At 37.6% G+C, this 15,438-nt stretch overlaps 2 protein-coding genes across 3 annotated transcripts; both read right to left on the bottom strand.

Annotated features, from left to right (window-relative positions):
* Nucleotides 1-146: 146 nt before the first annotated feature.
* Nucleotides 147-3,646, bottom strand: LOC149007065 (large ribosomal subunit protein uL29-like). The gene is made up of 4 exons (XM_089164595.1): nucleotides 3,282-3,646; nucleotides 2,980-3,115; nucleotides 2,719-2,875; nucleotides 147-609 (listed from the first exon to the last, which is right to left on the bottom strand). Exons 1-4 carry the CDS (start codon nucleotides 3,283-3,285, stop codon nucleotides 535-537), a joined length of 372 nt encoding a protein of 123 aa, XP_089020721.1. The 5' UTR covers nucleotides 3,286-3,646; the 3' UTR covers nucleotides 147-534.
* Nucleotides 3,647-4,740: 1,094 nt separating this feature from the next.
* LOC149007064 (U3 small nucleolar ribonucleoprotein) lies at nucleotides 4,741-14,915 on the bottom strand. 2 transcript variants are annotated; one of them, XM_089165785.1, is made up of 13 exons: nucleotides 14,063-14,915; nucleotides 13,788-13,843; nucleotides 12,990-13,110; nucleotides 12,766-12,876; nucleotides 12,510-12,647; nucleotides 12,020-12,088; nucleotides 11,869-11,910; nucleotides 11,619-11,687; nucleotides 8,890-8,961; nucleotides 8,747-8,800; nucleotides 8,479-8,620; nucleotides 5,612-5,662; nucleotides 4,741-5,519 (listed from the first exon to the last, which is right to left on the bottom strand). In XM_089165785.1, exons 1-13 carry the CDS (start codon nucleotides 14,813-14,815, stop codon nucleotides 5,503-5,505), a joined length of 1,695 nt encoding a protein of 564 aa, XP_089021911.1. In that variant the 5' UTR covers nucleotides 14,816-14,915; the 3' UTR covers nucleotides 4,741-5,502. The 2 variants fall into 2 exon arrangements, with proteins under 2 accessions (XP_089021911.1, XP_089021912.1); XM_089165786.1 differs by lacking the exon at nucleotides 4,741-5,519 and having other exon boundaries at nucleotides 5,601-5,662.
* Nucleotides 14,916-15,438: the final 523 nt, after the last annotated feature.

The raw sequence follows: 15,438 nt of genomic DNA, 5'->3' as shown, positions 1-15,438 counted from the left end.
GTTATATTGCAGACTGAAGATGACAGTGATAGCCTCACTACATCCATGACCTTATCATCCTATCACAAATGAAGCAGCCCAGAAATATCTACACCACCAATCATGACAAAGTCCCAGAGTCCTCGCTTTAGCAACAAACCAAACATGGATTTAATCAATTTCAAATCCTTTCTCCTTTTTTTGGGTAAACAAATCCTTTCTCCACTGCCCCATAAAAAGGAAGAGGGCCTCCTCTAATGGTCAACCATCAGTACATCATAACATCACAGGAAGGTTCCTCATTACATAATTGCCCAAGTTTCGCACCAAAAAGCCACAAATTTGATTTTACAACATGGTTTTAGTACCATCTCGAAGCCAATAGTTCTAAACCTCTCAATCAAAACATTTTAACTATAGATGGGTTGTTAGTTCCCCACTTTCCCTAGGTAACACACACAATACTGATCATAACGCTTACATTTGGTCCAAGCACTAAGCTAAACAAAGCCACGTATACTTCAAACACCATTACCATCAATTGCTGGAGCACTCTCAAACCTTGATAGCATACTTTCTCATAGGGAAATACATCTCTCTCTTCTTCTCCCTCTCAGACTTTAGAGATAGCTGAATCAAAAAAAAAAAAAAAATCCAAGTGCCAAATTAGAAGCCAAAACATGGGATTTGCCAAAGTAATTGCTAATACATAAGCTAGCACAACGAGATATGCACTTTGCAAGCCCTCAAACTGATTAGCTAAAACAAATAATCAGCAAACTGAGTTTTAGTAACAGCCAAGTCCAAAAATTGCTAAGTTTTTTTCATTGTTCATTATTTCTTAGATCAACAGGAACTGAGTCCATGAAAAACACTTGATAAAACTCATATATTTCAATAAGCACTACTTTTTTATCATTCAATGTTTATTAGATCAACCAAAATTGAACCCGTGAAAACATCCAATAAAGTCCATTAATGATATAAGGTTTCACAAGACTTCCAGAGCTAAGTTTCTTAACATATAGTAGTATCAACCAGAAATAGGTACAATTTAATAGCAAGCCCTACGCCCTTTCCTTCCCCTCAACCCCTCCCCCTCTCAAAAAAAAAAAAATAATAAATAAATAAATAAACAAAAAAGAAAGAAAAGATGATCCATTTTCAAGTTCCCTGAGCATCCCACCACTCACAAGCACTGCTAACCATTAGTTAATAGTTATCTTTTCCCAGTCCCTTGTTTCAAACAAATTTTATAAAAAGCTACTCATACTCAGCCAAGCTTTGTTAGAGTAAAAAACTCTTCCAGCTCCCCAACTAGATTTGATCTCCCATGCATCCTCCAATCTCTAATCAATCCAATTGGCAATCCCTGGGATCTTTTAAACTACAGAACAAATTACTTATACACCCCCCCCCCAACACAAATGTCTAGAGTTGCAAACTATTACATCTACTTAGTCTATCCCTTCAATTTTTTATTATTAAGAACTGTGCCCCCTAGTGTTTCAAAGTTTATACCAACAATACACCTACTTGTCTGGATCTACCACTATCTGGTGTAGATGTAACTTGTCAATTAAGAGACAGTGCAAACTAACCGCATTTATTGGACGCTAAAGGTACAGTTGGTATAAAAATTAAAACACCCGCAGGACATCCGTATAAAAAAATTAAGAGTCGTGGACGTAATGGTTTGCAACTCCAGAGGGTGCATACATAAGTTACTTTAAATAAGTTCTCAAATTACATTTACAAAGCAAAAAACTCGAGCGAATGAACTCTTCCCAAGATTCGTATTCATACTAAAAACTAGAGATGGATTTCTTTATCCTGTTTCAGGGACTAGCAACAAAAGATATGACCTTTTATACTACAACTCTTCCTAGTCTCAAAACCTTATGCTGGACAACACATACCCAGAAGTGAGAAAACAACTTTTTTCAGCAGTCATCCATTCTGTACATCAAGGCATCAATAGTCAACATGTTGTCATTGAAACGAGGAAAAGAAATTACGACAGATAAAATGTGAGTAAAAACATCACAAAAACACAACTACCATTATGGATTAAAAAAATCCACAGACCATGCATCTGGAAATAAATCACCCCAGGGACAGTTAACCGTACAACCCCATGGGCCATGAAGTTACATATACAAGTGAATTGAATCAGGCAGCACTTGCACAGACAAATAATACCAAACTGACATTTCACATACACACTATCTACACTAACCTCACCCACACTAGCATTGTCATAACTGGATGTCTGAGGCACAAATCAGACTAGCTGAGGCAATCCCAAGTTTACCAATCACTTGCACATATACGCACACTCATATGACACACACTGCCTCTAAGAAAAGCCTAAAAATCAACTATCCAAGAGGCAAGGTCTACCCGGTGTTCACACCCATCCTGCAGCACAAACGCTCCAATATCCATCACAATAAAATAATCAGACACAGAGAGGACACAGACTATATTTTTGGCAGTGTGCCGAAGTCCACAAGGTAATACCCTGGATCGGGTATCTTCTTTGACAAGATGCAAGCAATTCAGCAATACAATGCCTCACAAAATCACCTATTGAATGGAAATGTCATGAAACATATTTTAATTGACATTGGCTTTCCCTTCTCCTATCCCAGAACATAGCTTACAATAATTTCCTATCCATCAAGTAATCTAGTAAAGAGACAAAAAGCAGAGCCGAACAAAGGTAAAGTAAAAAACCTGATGTTTAGTGAGGCGACGCCTAATCTCACGAGTCTTCTTTGGTCGAAGATCCAAAGGAATAAGTTTCTTGTTCTTGTATGCTTCTCTCAAGGCAGCCTTCTGTTTCTGGGATATAACAGTGAGCACACGAGCAATAGAAAGCCTAACCACCTTTCTGAAATGCCAAGTAAAACACAGACATAAATAATCCAGTATAATAGAACAAACAAACCCAAAAAGAGTAGACAAGGTACAAATCGGATAACAAAAACTACCCACATCTTTGAGAGCTTGTTAGGTGCACCTCCGGTGACCTTGGCCACTCGGAGCAGGGCAAGTTCAGCCTTAAGCTCATTGAGTTGGTTCAGAAGCTCAGTCTTCGGCTTAGTTCGGAGCTCATGGACTTTAATTCTCGCTGGTTAGATCACATTTGTTAGTAAAATCCAGGTCGTGAATAGAAAAAACCAGAGAACAAAGCCACTAAAAAAAGGTGTAGCAGAAAAACCCTATATATTCATAATATATAGATGCTAAAATAGTTGGAGAACAAGAACACGGGAGACAAATCCGAAGATGCTTACCCATTTGGACGTGATGAGTGATCGCCAACTAAGCTTCGCCCTGCAACGCAGAACCGAGAATTTCGCGGTTGCCCGATGGATTTGTGTTTCTTGCAAAGAGAAGTGCTTAGGCCCTTAGGGTTCTGAGTTCTTACTTCTTACTGACTTAGAATACCCTCTCTGATGTGCTGTGAAAATCCATCTCTGCCACTCAGTCCAGGCTTTTTAGGTCATTCGTGAATTCAGGTAAAATCCAACGAAATATTTTATCAGCTAGGATTTTTGAAGTTATTTGTAGAAGTCCTGGAATCTTCATAAGTATATTTTCATTTTAGGAAACGATCAAGAACATCCAAAAGATGATTGACGAAAATCATACCACCCAAAAAAAAAAATGATTAAGGAATATACCTCGCTTGTATTATTCTATAAAAATGATTAAATTTAAAATTCTATCATATTACTCATATTAACTCCTTTGCTGGTGTGGCTGTCCCTAGCAGACTCTAGTTTGTTGGAAAACCAATTTTGAATTATCCCTAGCAGACTCTTTGGCCTATTTTGAATTATTGGTTTATCGATCTTTGTAATATTAATGCCTTTCGTGCGTGGGTCACGCATTTATATATAGATCTATTTCTATAAATAATAATAATAATAATAATAATATATATAAAACAAAATATTGAAATTTTTACAATCATAACTTAATAGAATTTACTAACAATGAACAAATTTAAGGGCATTTCTGAAATCATTGCAAATTTGACATAATTTTAAATATATATATTTTTCACAAATTATCTTAAGTTATCTCTTAAAATTTTCTTTATTTATTTAAATAAAATCATTTGTCATTCTATGGTATCAACCATGGTGGATTTTAATAAGTTCTAGTTCACATACCCTCCCGTTAGCTCCAGTTGGTCATTGGAATTTTTGACCCGTGGATCATTCTAATTCAATGGTCAAAATCGTCAAGGATTTCTCCATCAAGATCCTGACATTACGAAGGTTTTGATTTTACAAGATTTTGGCTATTAACAATCTGGAAATCACAGAACCAGATGTTTTCTAATCCAAGGGATTTCTAGGTCTTTTGAGATGGTAAAGATACCAGCCATTTCCAGTTAGATTAGTTGCAGCAGGTGCGGCTAATCAATTTAGCTAAGCCTTGCAAACTAGAAAGTCTTTTTCCCTTTCCCTTTCTTCCCTCTCAACTAATCAGTTTAATCTAGAAATTCAGATTTCATTTCGAGGTAGAACAAGTTCTGTTTCGACTGAAAGTTGTAAAGCAAGTTACATAACAATTCGACTTTTTAGATTTTATTATGTGGAACCGATTGATGTCTTGCCGGTAATATTGAAGAATCTTTGATTTCAAAATCAAAGGGAATTAGTTGAAGAGATTTTAATTTATGTTACATCTATTAATTTCATTGCACAAGTTTGTCAAAGAAAACAAGCACCAAAGCATTTTGGGGAAGGTAAGAGAGGACAAAAGTCTCTTCTTTACATAAATTTTTTTGATTTGGACCATTGGATTAGAATCATCTACGTGTCAAAAATCTAATGACCAATTAGAACTAACAAGAAGATGTCAGGACAGGAGCACATAAAAATCCATATCATATCAGTGTTGGCGGATGTCGATGTCTCACTCACCCGATATAACTGATCGGTATCCGACACAATTAAATGCCTGAACTCAAAAAATCCAACCATATCGGTGTTGGCCAAGGATTCCCACCAATGGCTTGCAGTCGAAGAAGAGGAGAATGCTGGAACCAGAAAACCAACAAAAGGCTACCCTTTTATTTTCTGTTGGGTAAAATTACCTACCATGCAGTCCAAGTATTCAAGGACGATCTGGTAAAATTTTCTATCCAAAAATTTATATTTTGGCCGTAATCTGATAAAATATACATTACACGGTAACCTGATTCCTCCCACAATAGTTAGGGCGCAAACCACCCCTCAAAAGAAGGAACAAAAAGAACCATAAGAAGCAACTAAACAAAAATTTTACAGGCCAGAGTCCGCTTGAAGATGCCTTCCATTTTCTTTTCACTTCCTCAGTATCCTGTTGTTCACAGTTTGCTGTCATGACTTCATCAAAACTAAAAGAACAAGGGTCATTCGCTTGCAAACTCCATCCATGGATCTTCACTATCCAAGGATTCCATGGCAAGCTTCATAGGTCAGAGAGGAGCTTGATTCAAAACATGTCTGCCTCTGGAAATCACACCTCTTCCTTACCTGTAAGTTTGTTCAGATTTTGAAATCATTTGGTAATGGAGGGTTACAGTAAAAATCAAAGAGTAACAAGGGAGAACTGGATTAAGAATTACCACGGGGATGACTCAACAATGCATTTTTCGGCATCCTTTTGGATTTATCAGCTGCATCCCATATTTAAATTAGTTAGCAAGTGATCAGAAACTAAGAAGTAAGGAGTATAGAAACAACAAAAGAGCAATAACCAGATCAATTACCACTTATTTGCAAAAATTTTTGTCAAACACTTATTTGCAATTAATGGCTGTAACCTCTGGCATCCTAGGAGGAGGTCATACATCTGTACTTAAAAAGTTATAGATGCAGAATAATATGCCCAATGCTCTGCAGTTTAATAGGACCCCACACGGAGAGGTAATATATTTGTACTGTATTGAAAAGCTGTGTCCAAGTACCTACAAGACCAAGGATCACTCGCCCAGGGTTTAAATAATCAGGCGATCCAGCCATCCCATTCCAAAATCTATTGTCCAGCCAACTTTGAGCTGATACGACCAGGATTGAATTTGAAACAGGAGGAACAAAATGCATCCAGATTCCAGGTTTTTGTTGATACCTCCAAGGCTTGGCTTGGTTGGGGAAGCAGGTGGTGGGTTTACAACACTTCAAATCAATTGCCAAAGAATATGACAACCCAGGAGGATTCTTAGTCTTGAAATCTACATCAATCATTCTGTCAAACCCCAAACCAAACACCCCCCCCCAGAGAAAAAGAAAAAGAAGAATGAAAAAAGGAAAAGAAAGAAAGAACAGATGTAAACTAATCGAGTTTATGTATGAGGCAAGTAAGGGAACTGGCATTATCACCTTGACATTAGTATTAAGGCACTTATGTACGTCCCTTGAGCAAGCTATGCCATCTACTTGCCCTACCCTTCCTTCATTACACTAATTGGCAGCTCATTTACAAAAGATGCATTTAAACTCAATGGGTACATAGGATGAAAAACAGAAATAGGATAAACATCTGACAAGTTATCAAACCACAGGAAAATCAGATACTAGTGATAATGTGATTTGGTTTAGATTGGCCATAAGAGATATCTAAAATTGAATTAGGCATTGTCTGTTTGCTGAATTTGAAGTGGAGTGGGAAAAAGGGATAGGAAAAAGTTTGAAAAAATAAAATTTTCCATGGAATCCTATATTTGAGGCTTGTTTGGTTCACTAGGGTGAAAAAGTTGTAGACAAGCTTCCTTAAATTAAAGAAACTTGTCTACTGATTGGCATGCCAACTTTCCCACCCCATCCCTTTTCAAACTAGGTGAGATTTTGTGAAAAAAATGTCAAAAACAAAAAAGTATGACCCACATTTAAGACTTTTCACAAAATCCTTTCTTTTCCTTTCCTATTCCCTCACCCCATGATACATGGGTCCCACATGTTTATTTTTCCCACCCCACTTTTGCAAACAAATGGTGCCTAAAGGTAGGGTGGAAAAAAAACATGTGGGCTCCATATGTAACAGGGTGAAGGAGAAGGAAATGAAAGGAAGGGATTTTGTTAAAAGTCTTAAATGTCCCCTTTGATGTTTTTCACACTTTTTCACAAAATCCCACCTATTTTGTAGGATTTTGAAAAGGCATGGGGTGGAAAGTAAGCATGCCACCTCACCAGACAAACTTCTTTAAATTAAGGAAGCTTATATGCCAGCTTTCCCACCCCATGAACCAAACAAACCACACTTTTGGGATTTCATAGAGAAGTTTGTTTTTTCCAACTTTTTCCCACTTCACCTTTATCCCAGCAAACAAACGGTGCCATAAGGAATGTTGCCATGGTGGATCCTCATCTAATAACCCATCATAATAAGGATTTAGTTCACGGTATCAGATATGATATCACCAACTTTGATAATGTGATTTGGTTTAGATTGGCCATAAGAGATATCTAAAATTGAATAAGGCATTTTTTGTTTGCTGAATTTGAAGTGGAGTGGAAAAAAAGGGATAGTAAAAAATTTTAAAAAAATAAAAATTTCCATGAAATCCCATATTTGAGGCTTGTTTGATTCACTAGGGTGAGAAGGTCGGTAGACAAGTTCCCTTAATTTAAGGAAGCTTGTCTACTGACTGGCATGCTTTCCCACCCCATTCCTTTTCAAACTAGGTGATATTTTGTGAAAAAAGTGTTGAAAACAACAAAGTGGGACCAACATTAAAGACTTTTTCACAAAATCCTTTCTTTTCCTTTCTTGTTCCCTCACCCACATTATATATGAGTCCCATATGTTTATTTTTCCCACCGCACCTTTGCAAACAAACGGAGCCTAAAGGTGGGGGTGGCGAAAAAACATGTGGGTTCCATATATAATGGGGTGAAGGAAATGAAATGAAGGAATTTTGTGGAGTGTTAAATGTGGATCCCACTTTGATGTTTTCCACTTGTTTCACAAAATCCCACCTATTTTGTGGGATTTTGAAAGGCATGGGGTGGAAATTTTAGCATGCCACCTCACCAGACAAGCTTCCTTAGAAGCTTGTATTGTCAGCTTTCCCACCCAATGAAGCAAATAAACCACACTTTTGGGATTTCATGGAAAAATTTGTGTCTTCAAACTTTTTCCCACCCCACCTTTATTCCAGAAAACAAACGGTGTCATAAGGAATGTTGCCATGGTGGATCCTGATCTAATAACCCATCATAACTAGGGATTTGGTTCACGGTATCAGATATGATATCACCAACTTTGAAACTGATACTAATGCAAACTCAACCAGAACAGCAAATTTGTTTCTCCCTTAAGATTTTGTAACATCGATCCAGTATCAGTATCAGCCACAGCCTATTCAATTCAGGTTCCCAAAGCCTTGAAAATATGTAGCACTATTATGTATATGCTATAACAGATACAGGACCCTGAGATGGAGAAATAATCATTGGTAGAGTAATACCACAAAAAGAAACAGATCAGACTCACCTTTCGACCTCCTTTTCTTTTTAGCTCTTCTTCTCTTTCTATCTTCTTTGGTTAATTCAGATTCTTCTTTAAGGTCACCTTTGCCAGCAAACACCTCCTCAGGAGCCAGCATAGCTGCATCTGAGATCGCCACAGGTGCAACCTGTTGGAGGAGAAAATGTCTCAATTAATTTGACTAGAAATGTAAGCTTAAAAAGTTTGACTTATAGCCCATTATTTAATTTGAATCCTCATTATTTGAGACTACAAAAATATGAAAGAATTTCACCTCTTCCATGGCAAGGGCTGGAACATTCGCTTGAACTGACATGTCCTCGATAACCTGTCAATTTCATGCTTCTTAGATAAATACGAAGGTACTTATGGAAGATTTAGGTGTACATAACATTGAAATCATTGAGGTGTACATACAGGTTTTGGCGTGAAGTGGAAATGTGACAGCGCATCCAACTTCAAACAAAGTGTCTTAAATAGCAAATGTGCCTGACAAAAGATAACAGCCATAAGATTTATGCAAACCCAATTCCCCTAAAAGTTATGCAAATGGAAGAAACAACAAAAAGAAAGTCAAAAAATCAATTTCCATGATAACTCCACAATGTGCTTGGCATTCCGAAAATCCACAGCTACTTCACGAAATTATATTTTATTATAAAAGCAAGTGCAAATTGCTCTGACACCCCAAAATAAGAGTCTTTAAACACTGACACCCCCTTTTATGTTTCATCAGCATAGGCACCCCAGAGTTATGGGACAAGTTAGTCCAATCCGTTACTAACTGCCGTTAAACCTTTGTTTTATTTTATTTTTTTTAAATTCCAGAACTACCCTCAACAATTTATGACACTTTTCAACAATTCCAAAACCAACCTCAACTGTTTATGACATTGCCCTAATAACCTTTAGCTTAAAAATTCTAAAAAGACAAAAAACTCGCGTCTGTGTTATCTTTCTCCTATCCCAATTCTTTGGGTGAATTTTCTTCTTTCCTCTTCTTCTATCCTAATTCATTCATTCGAAGCCCTAATCTTATTTTCCGAGGAACAAAATCCTAATCTGCCTTTTAGACACTTCTTCAGCTATAGTGATTCTGGTAAGAAGAAATGGGTCTCAGATGGAAGAACAAAAGTCCATATGGTTTCGGACTTTGGGGATACTTTTTGCAAAAAGAGCATGTTAACAAGGGAAAAGGAAAGAGAAAGACAGAGACTCTTAAGCTTTGTGAAAAGTAAGTGAGGGACCATTTTGCTTTTTCTGTGTAGAAGGAAAGGCAAGGGGTGAAGCTGCTCGCTGTTACAACATAGCATTTTTCTACTACAAGAAAGGTACAAATGTGAACCACCATCTTGTAGCAGAGACTTGCAGCCGTTGCATCTTTGGCCATTATACAGGGGCATCCAAATGTGATTCTACTTGTTCTGCTCCCAAGCAGGGTGGCTAGAAGCAGTGGGAAGCTCATGAGGTTAGCAAGGGGAGAGATATTGGATTTGGATCTACGAACCCCCATCCATTCCCATTGTCTTCCCCAGTGGGAATGTCTTTTCTAAATCTCACTCAGCACCTCCAGTCATCAACCTACCTCTCATTGGGTTGGATTACATGCAGCAGGTTAGGTTTCTTCTTGGTGTTAGACATGAACAATCCTGGCCACAAAGCTCAGCTTACTCCTGCATGCCTTTGGGAATCTGGGCAATTAGTTTCTGCAATGGGGGAATCCGCGCTGCCGGTAATAATATTTGATTTGGAGTACCATCTTCATTGAAGAAGATAAGGATGAAATATAAATGAAAAAGAAGGGTAAATAATAACAAAAGAGTAAAGTGGTCTCATGGTCTTTTCATCCCATCTTATATAAGGTGTAATGATATTTTAACTTTGATACTGATGTAACAGAATTGGAGCCATGTGCTTATGAAACACAAAAGGGGGCGCCAATGTTTAAAAGCCTCTGCGCTGAGGTGTCAGAGCAATTTGCTCAGAAAAATGAAGTAGCTGAATAAGTATGAGAAATGGTTTTGTACACCTATCTGTAGAAATCACCACTGCTCATGTGCTTATACCCCGCTAAACCTAATGATAAGAAATCAACACTCTTGTGCCATGAATTGTAACCCTAAACTTCAGAAATCTGCTAAAGTCCAGAAAACATTCTTCCACCCAGGCCCTCAACAGATGCTTCTAATCATCAACAGAAGAAGGATTGAAACAAACCTGGCTAGTTCCCATCCTACTACCTGCAACAATTAAAACAGCCTTGCTTTGAAGAGGATTTTTGAAGATTGAATCATACCAACAGGGAGTCCATTCAATCCCAATTTGAGCCCTTGCAACTGGCTAGATTGTCTGGCAACCATAACCTTCCAATTTCATCACCAACCCAAATCTCCTCTTCTGTTCATCAGAATCGCACAACAATTGCAGCGAGGCTTCATCACATGAAAGCCTACACTCAATTCTCCTTGGAGCCGAAACGCAGTGCTGGTTGCAACTTATTCTAACCTTGTATTACAGTGTCCCCTTCCATATCTCTGCCTCTAACCATCTGAATTGGCTGAAATTTCGACGGAAGGTTCTCATCCACTTCATCTATACTCAACCTGAATTTGACTCAGCTCTACAAGCTGCTTTGGTTTGAATCCCAAAACTTCAAATTGTGATTTCAATTGTTATTTTGCTTTCTGGATGCACTTGGCCATTGCATATAAAGGAATAATGAAGTAGGAACAATTCTCATGGCCTATAGGGCATGTTGGGTGTAATAACTCCTCATAAGCTCATGATATTATTTCAATATAAAAAGCCCTCCCAACAGATTAAAGAAAATTCCTACTAATATTCGGAAGACCAATATCAATGCATACGTAAAAAAGACTTCATGTGTTGTCCTTGAGTATAAAAGATTCATTCTCTCACGCTCCAATGACAAAGTAGTATATTAAGGTGGACCTCTCATGCGAAAGTAGATTCACTGAAGAGAATCATTGTGAGCCTACTATTCTCTCCCCAGAATTTACATTCTTATCATACAATCCTATTATTAGAAAAATTCTACTGTAATGCTGGGAGTCAGTGTGGGGAAGGGGGATACACAGAAAACAGAATCATAATGATCATGGAGGCCAAACAGTATCGATGCATACCTCTTTCTTGCGTTCATCAGAGAAGGAGAGTGTTTCAGAAGCCAGACCTGTCTTCTGCACATACTCATCCTGCAGAAAGAAATAACACAGTTAAAATTATTACTTCTTCATAGTAGAGATAAGCTAACAGAAAATGTGATGATCTAACCAAAGGATAGTAGACAATAAGTGATATGCTTAGGATTAATCAAATTAAGCCAATAATATGCGCATAACCAGAAATAGACAATAAAGATACATTATAATATACCTCATAAATTTCAGCTAGTCCCTTCTTGCTCTTATTGTCATCCTGCAGATATTTAAGAACTCACAAGTGAGCATAAAGCAACTTACTCACACAAAACTAACTCCATCTCATGCCTTCAAAACTATTAACTTATCCCCAAATAATACATTACCATCTCTTTGAGTTCTTTTGGTGCTTTGGATGGTAGACTGAGCACTTTTTGAACATCATCAAAATGTCCCTATAATTTGCAGTTGAATTTATTAGAAATGTTGAACAAAGAACCACACACAAGAATGAACAGTCATGCTTCTAAATACAATATGGTAGGTATTCCCAATTCTAGTTGGCAAAACCAACAATAATCGAAGAGATAAATGAGAAGGATAATAATCAACTGAAAAACAAAGCCTAAACAGCATGAGAGTGTCAATAGAAAAAGAATAAAAAAATATTAAATGAAAATACCCCTACAAGAACTTAAACATCAAGTATCTTCTTTTTGTTAGTCACCCTCTAGCATACAGTAGACCTAGATGGTGATGACTAATGACCCAAAAGTATGCCAATTGCCTAAAGACTCAAAGAACAACTTTGTGCATGCCATGGAAGAACAGCACCTGGGATAAATGCACTTCTAATAACATTAAATAAAAGTGTACCTCAAGAATTCTTTTCTTAATCAAATCTTCAATGGATGCTGTGACTTCTTCCGTGATCACTGGTGCAGGTCTTACGTTATGCTCAAAATCCAAATCAACCTCTAAAGCACTATTCTTTGGCCTCTTTGTAGCAGTTACCTGATTCCACCATACTCATTGTTACAAGGACAGATATATTTATAGAAAGAAACAGGACTAAGCCATTGGAATATGAACCCATCAACCACATAGCTGGAATGTTTAAAAAAACTGTTACCTCTCCTTGCATTGTCCATGACTTGGGTTCCAAGTTTGCCCTTTCCATCTGTTCTATTTTTGAACGAAGCTTCTCTTGTCGTTTCTCATGAGTTGAAGAAGTTTCTTTCTTCTGTGAAACAATAATAGTAGTAAAATATTTATCCAACCAATAAGATAGAGAATGAAATATCCAGTTTACGGTATCCATTGTTCAAGGATTTCAAATATAAATGTATATAAGACCTGGTCATTAAATTCCTCATGGTCTTCTTGTTCATAATCCATGCCTGAATCTTCTCCACCAATAGATCGAGACCGTTTCTTCGAATTCTTTTTCTCTTTGTTGACAAAGAAATCTTCATACCTGAGAATGTCAGATGATGAGACTCATGTCCCTTCCAAGCATATTAAATTAAATAACAGCACCAAATACAAAGATGAACCAATGCCTGTTAAAGCGGCCTCACAAAACTAAATATGCTGGATTCCTATAAAATACCTTCTTGTAATTGATTAAAGTTTTCTGCCCTATATGGATGAACATCATGTAGGAACTTTGCATCTCACTAAACATTTTGAATAAGCATTTGAGGAATCAAGCATACTAATAAATAGTGTTTACATACATTTGGTCCAAAGAAACCATTATTCCTGCTAACAATGCTTGAAATGGCAGAAAGCTGAGACTCAAGCTATTCATGATAATCTTTCACTCGAACTTTTAAAAGAAAAGTTTTAAAATAAAAAAGCATTAGCTACTATGAAAGGGACTATACTGATACTAATATTACAAAAGAAAGAGATGAACCAGCGCTACAGAATAAATATTCTATGGCTGCTAACTTGCCATTAATCCCTATAAATTGCAAACATATCCCACATAGCAATCAGAAATGGCCCCTCAGACCTTTCAAGTTAAAATATATCTTTTAAGTATCTCATATCAATTTTGTATTCCTCCTACGAATAGTGGAATAGCTAAAGATTATAGAAATAAAGCTACGAATGAAGATACAAGGTATTAAAGAAAGAAAGAAGCACCTTGCATTGTCGAACTTATCATCACCTACATCCGCATTTTCACCAAATTGTCCTAGCTGCATAACGAGAAAGTATTGAAAGTAGCATAGTCAGCATAAATTAGTAAAATAAGAATTAGGTCATGCATTGCAGGAAGTTTCAGAACCTTTTCCACCAAAATATCACCATGGTTCATCCACCATTATCATCCCAGCTGAGGTACTTAACTTTTTGTCCCCTTAATTAACATACTAAAGACACAATTTAAAAGCTCTGACGCTATTAAGCAAACTCACCTCGTCGTCATCCTCCTCATCCTCCTCATCTTCATCTTCACCTTTATCTTCATCTTCGTCATCATCCCACTCGTCGACGCTGTCTTCATCGTTATCGCCAGCAGTTTTCTGATCATTACTCTGTTTATCTTTGGGAATACCATATTCCCTTGCTTCATCATTCTCCAAGAACTCCTCCAATTCCTTAATCTTCAGAAACTTATCTTCAACGCCACCGCTTGCTTCATTAGGAACCCCATGCTCCTTTTCCTCCTCCTCCCCCTCACCTTCGTCTCCTTCCTCTCCATCCTCATCGTCCTCGTCAGAAATTCCAACCTCGTCATCATCCATCTCATCAAAATCATCAAGGTTCTCCTCATGTCCATCAATCTCGTCACCATCAGCTTCGTTTTCCTTCAGGACGGCATCAGTCTTCTCTTCTGTCTCTTCTTTAACTATTTCTCCGTCAATAAGCTTTGAAATCTCGCCAGGATTCCTTTCGAATCGTTTTATATCTCTTCTAAGGTTCGATAGCAGTGGCTGCGACTGGAGATCTATCTGTTGCCATATCTGCTCTGCATCGAAGCCGTCGACGAGGAGCCGGTCGAACGGTGATTTGGGAGAGAACGGTTGTAGTGATGAAAAGAGATACTGAGAAGCTATTCGAGATGCCTGAGAGAGCTCAGTAGATGGAGAGAGCCAGAGAGGAGGCTCTGTCGACTTCAGTCGGCGCAGAGCTTCCGAGCCTCCTGCGCTTGCGCTCGCGCTCGCCATCCTTCCCTTCGTCTTTCTTTTCCACGATTTTCACTCTTAACCAGTTTGAGTGAGTAATCAAACCGAACTGTGGTTTGAGTCGTCCAGGCTAGGGTGCCACACGGAGACCAGCGTGAAACCTAATACATGATGACCGCCATGTTTTTAAAGGGAACCCGGAACCCCCAATCTTTATAAAATTACTGTTCGGCCCCCGCCCCCACCAAAGTCTAATTCATCTCCACTTGACAGCTTTGCACACACAAATATGTGGGATTTACAAGTAAAAAATAATTAATATTTTCAAAAAAAATCATCACCCTAATCCTATGGGCCCTTGTCATTTGTGGTCAACAGCCGTAGGAATGTACTATATGCTCTAATAATACTTTTCCTTCATCCATCTCCTTCATTGTTTGTGAACATGAATATAGCTTTGGGAAAAAAGAAAAAAAAAAAAAAAAAATGGAGATAGTTGAGAACAGAGATAAACCCTAGTGAATCTCCAAGAAGAAGTTGAGGGTGTCTTGGTGAAGAAGTTGAGGGTGTCCTAGTGATTTTGTTCTTAATCTAATTTTTATTATGGTTTTTTAAAAATTGCAAACCAGGTAAATTAAGGACTTTAGAGAAATCACACAAAAATT

This window comes from Hakea prostrata, chromosome 8, assembly GCF_041222555.1.
Source record: "Hakea prostrata isolate BN-2017 chromosome 8, UWA_Hpros_2, whole genome shotgun sequence".
Lineage (NCBI taxonomy): Eukaryota > Viridiplantae > Streptophyta > Magnoliopsida > Proteales > Proteaceae > Hakea > Hakea prostrata.
The sequence above is the reverse complement of the archived record's forward strand: the minus strand, read 5'-3'. Positions and strand labels throughout refer to the sequence as shown.

Excerpts from the sequence above, each read along its gene's own strand:
- LOC149007064 (XM_089165785.1), bottom strand. The coding sequence starts at position 14,815 with ATGGCGAGCGCGAGCGCAAGCGCAGGAGGCTCGGAAGCTCTGCGCCGA. Across the intron at positions 8,962-11,618 it reads CTGATGAACGCAAGAAAGAG|GCACATTTGCTATTTAAGAC; the intron begins GTATGCATCGAT and ends ATCTTTTGTCAG. Across the intron at positions 8,621-8,746 it reads CAGCCCTTGCCATGGAAGAG|GTTGCACCTGTGGCGATCTC; the intron begins GTGAAATTCTTT and ends CTCCTCCAACAG.
- LOC149007065 (XM_089164595.1), bottom strand. Across the intron at positions 2,876-2,979 it reads CCTAACAAGCTCTCAAAGAT|AAAGGTGGTTAGGCTTTCTA; the intron begins GTGGGTAGTTTT and ends TTGGCATTTCAG. Across the intron at positions 610-2,718 it reads GTCGCCTCACTAAACATCAG|CTATCTCTAAAGTCTGAGAG; the intron begins GTTTTTTACTTT and ends TTTTTGATTCAG.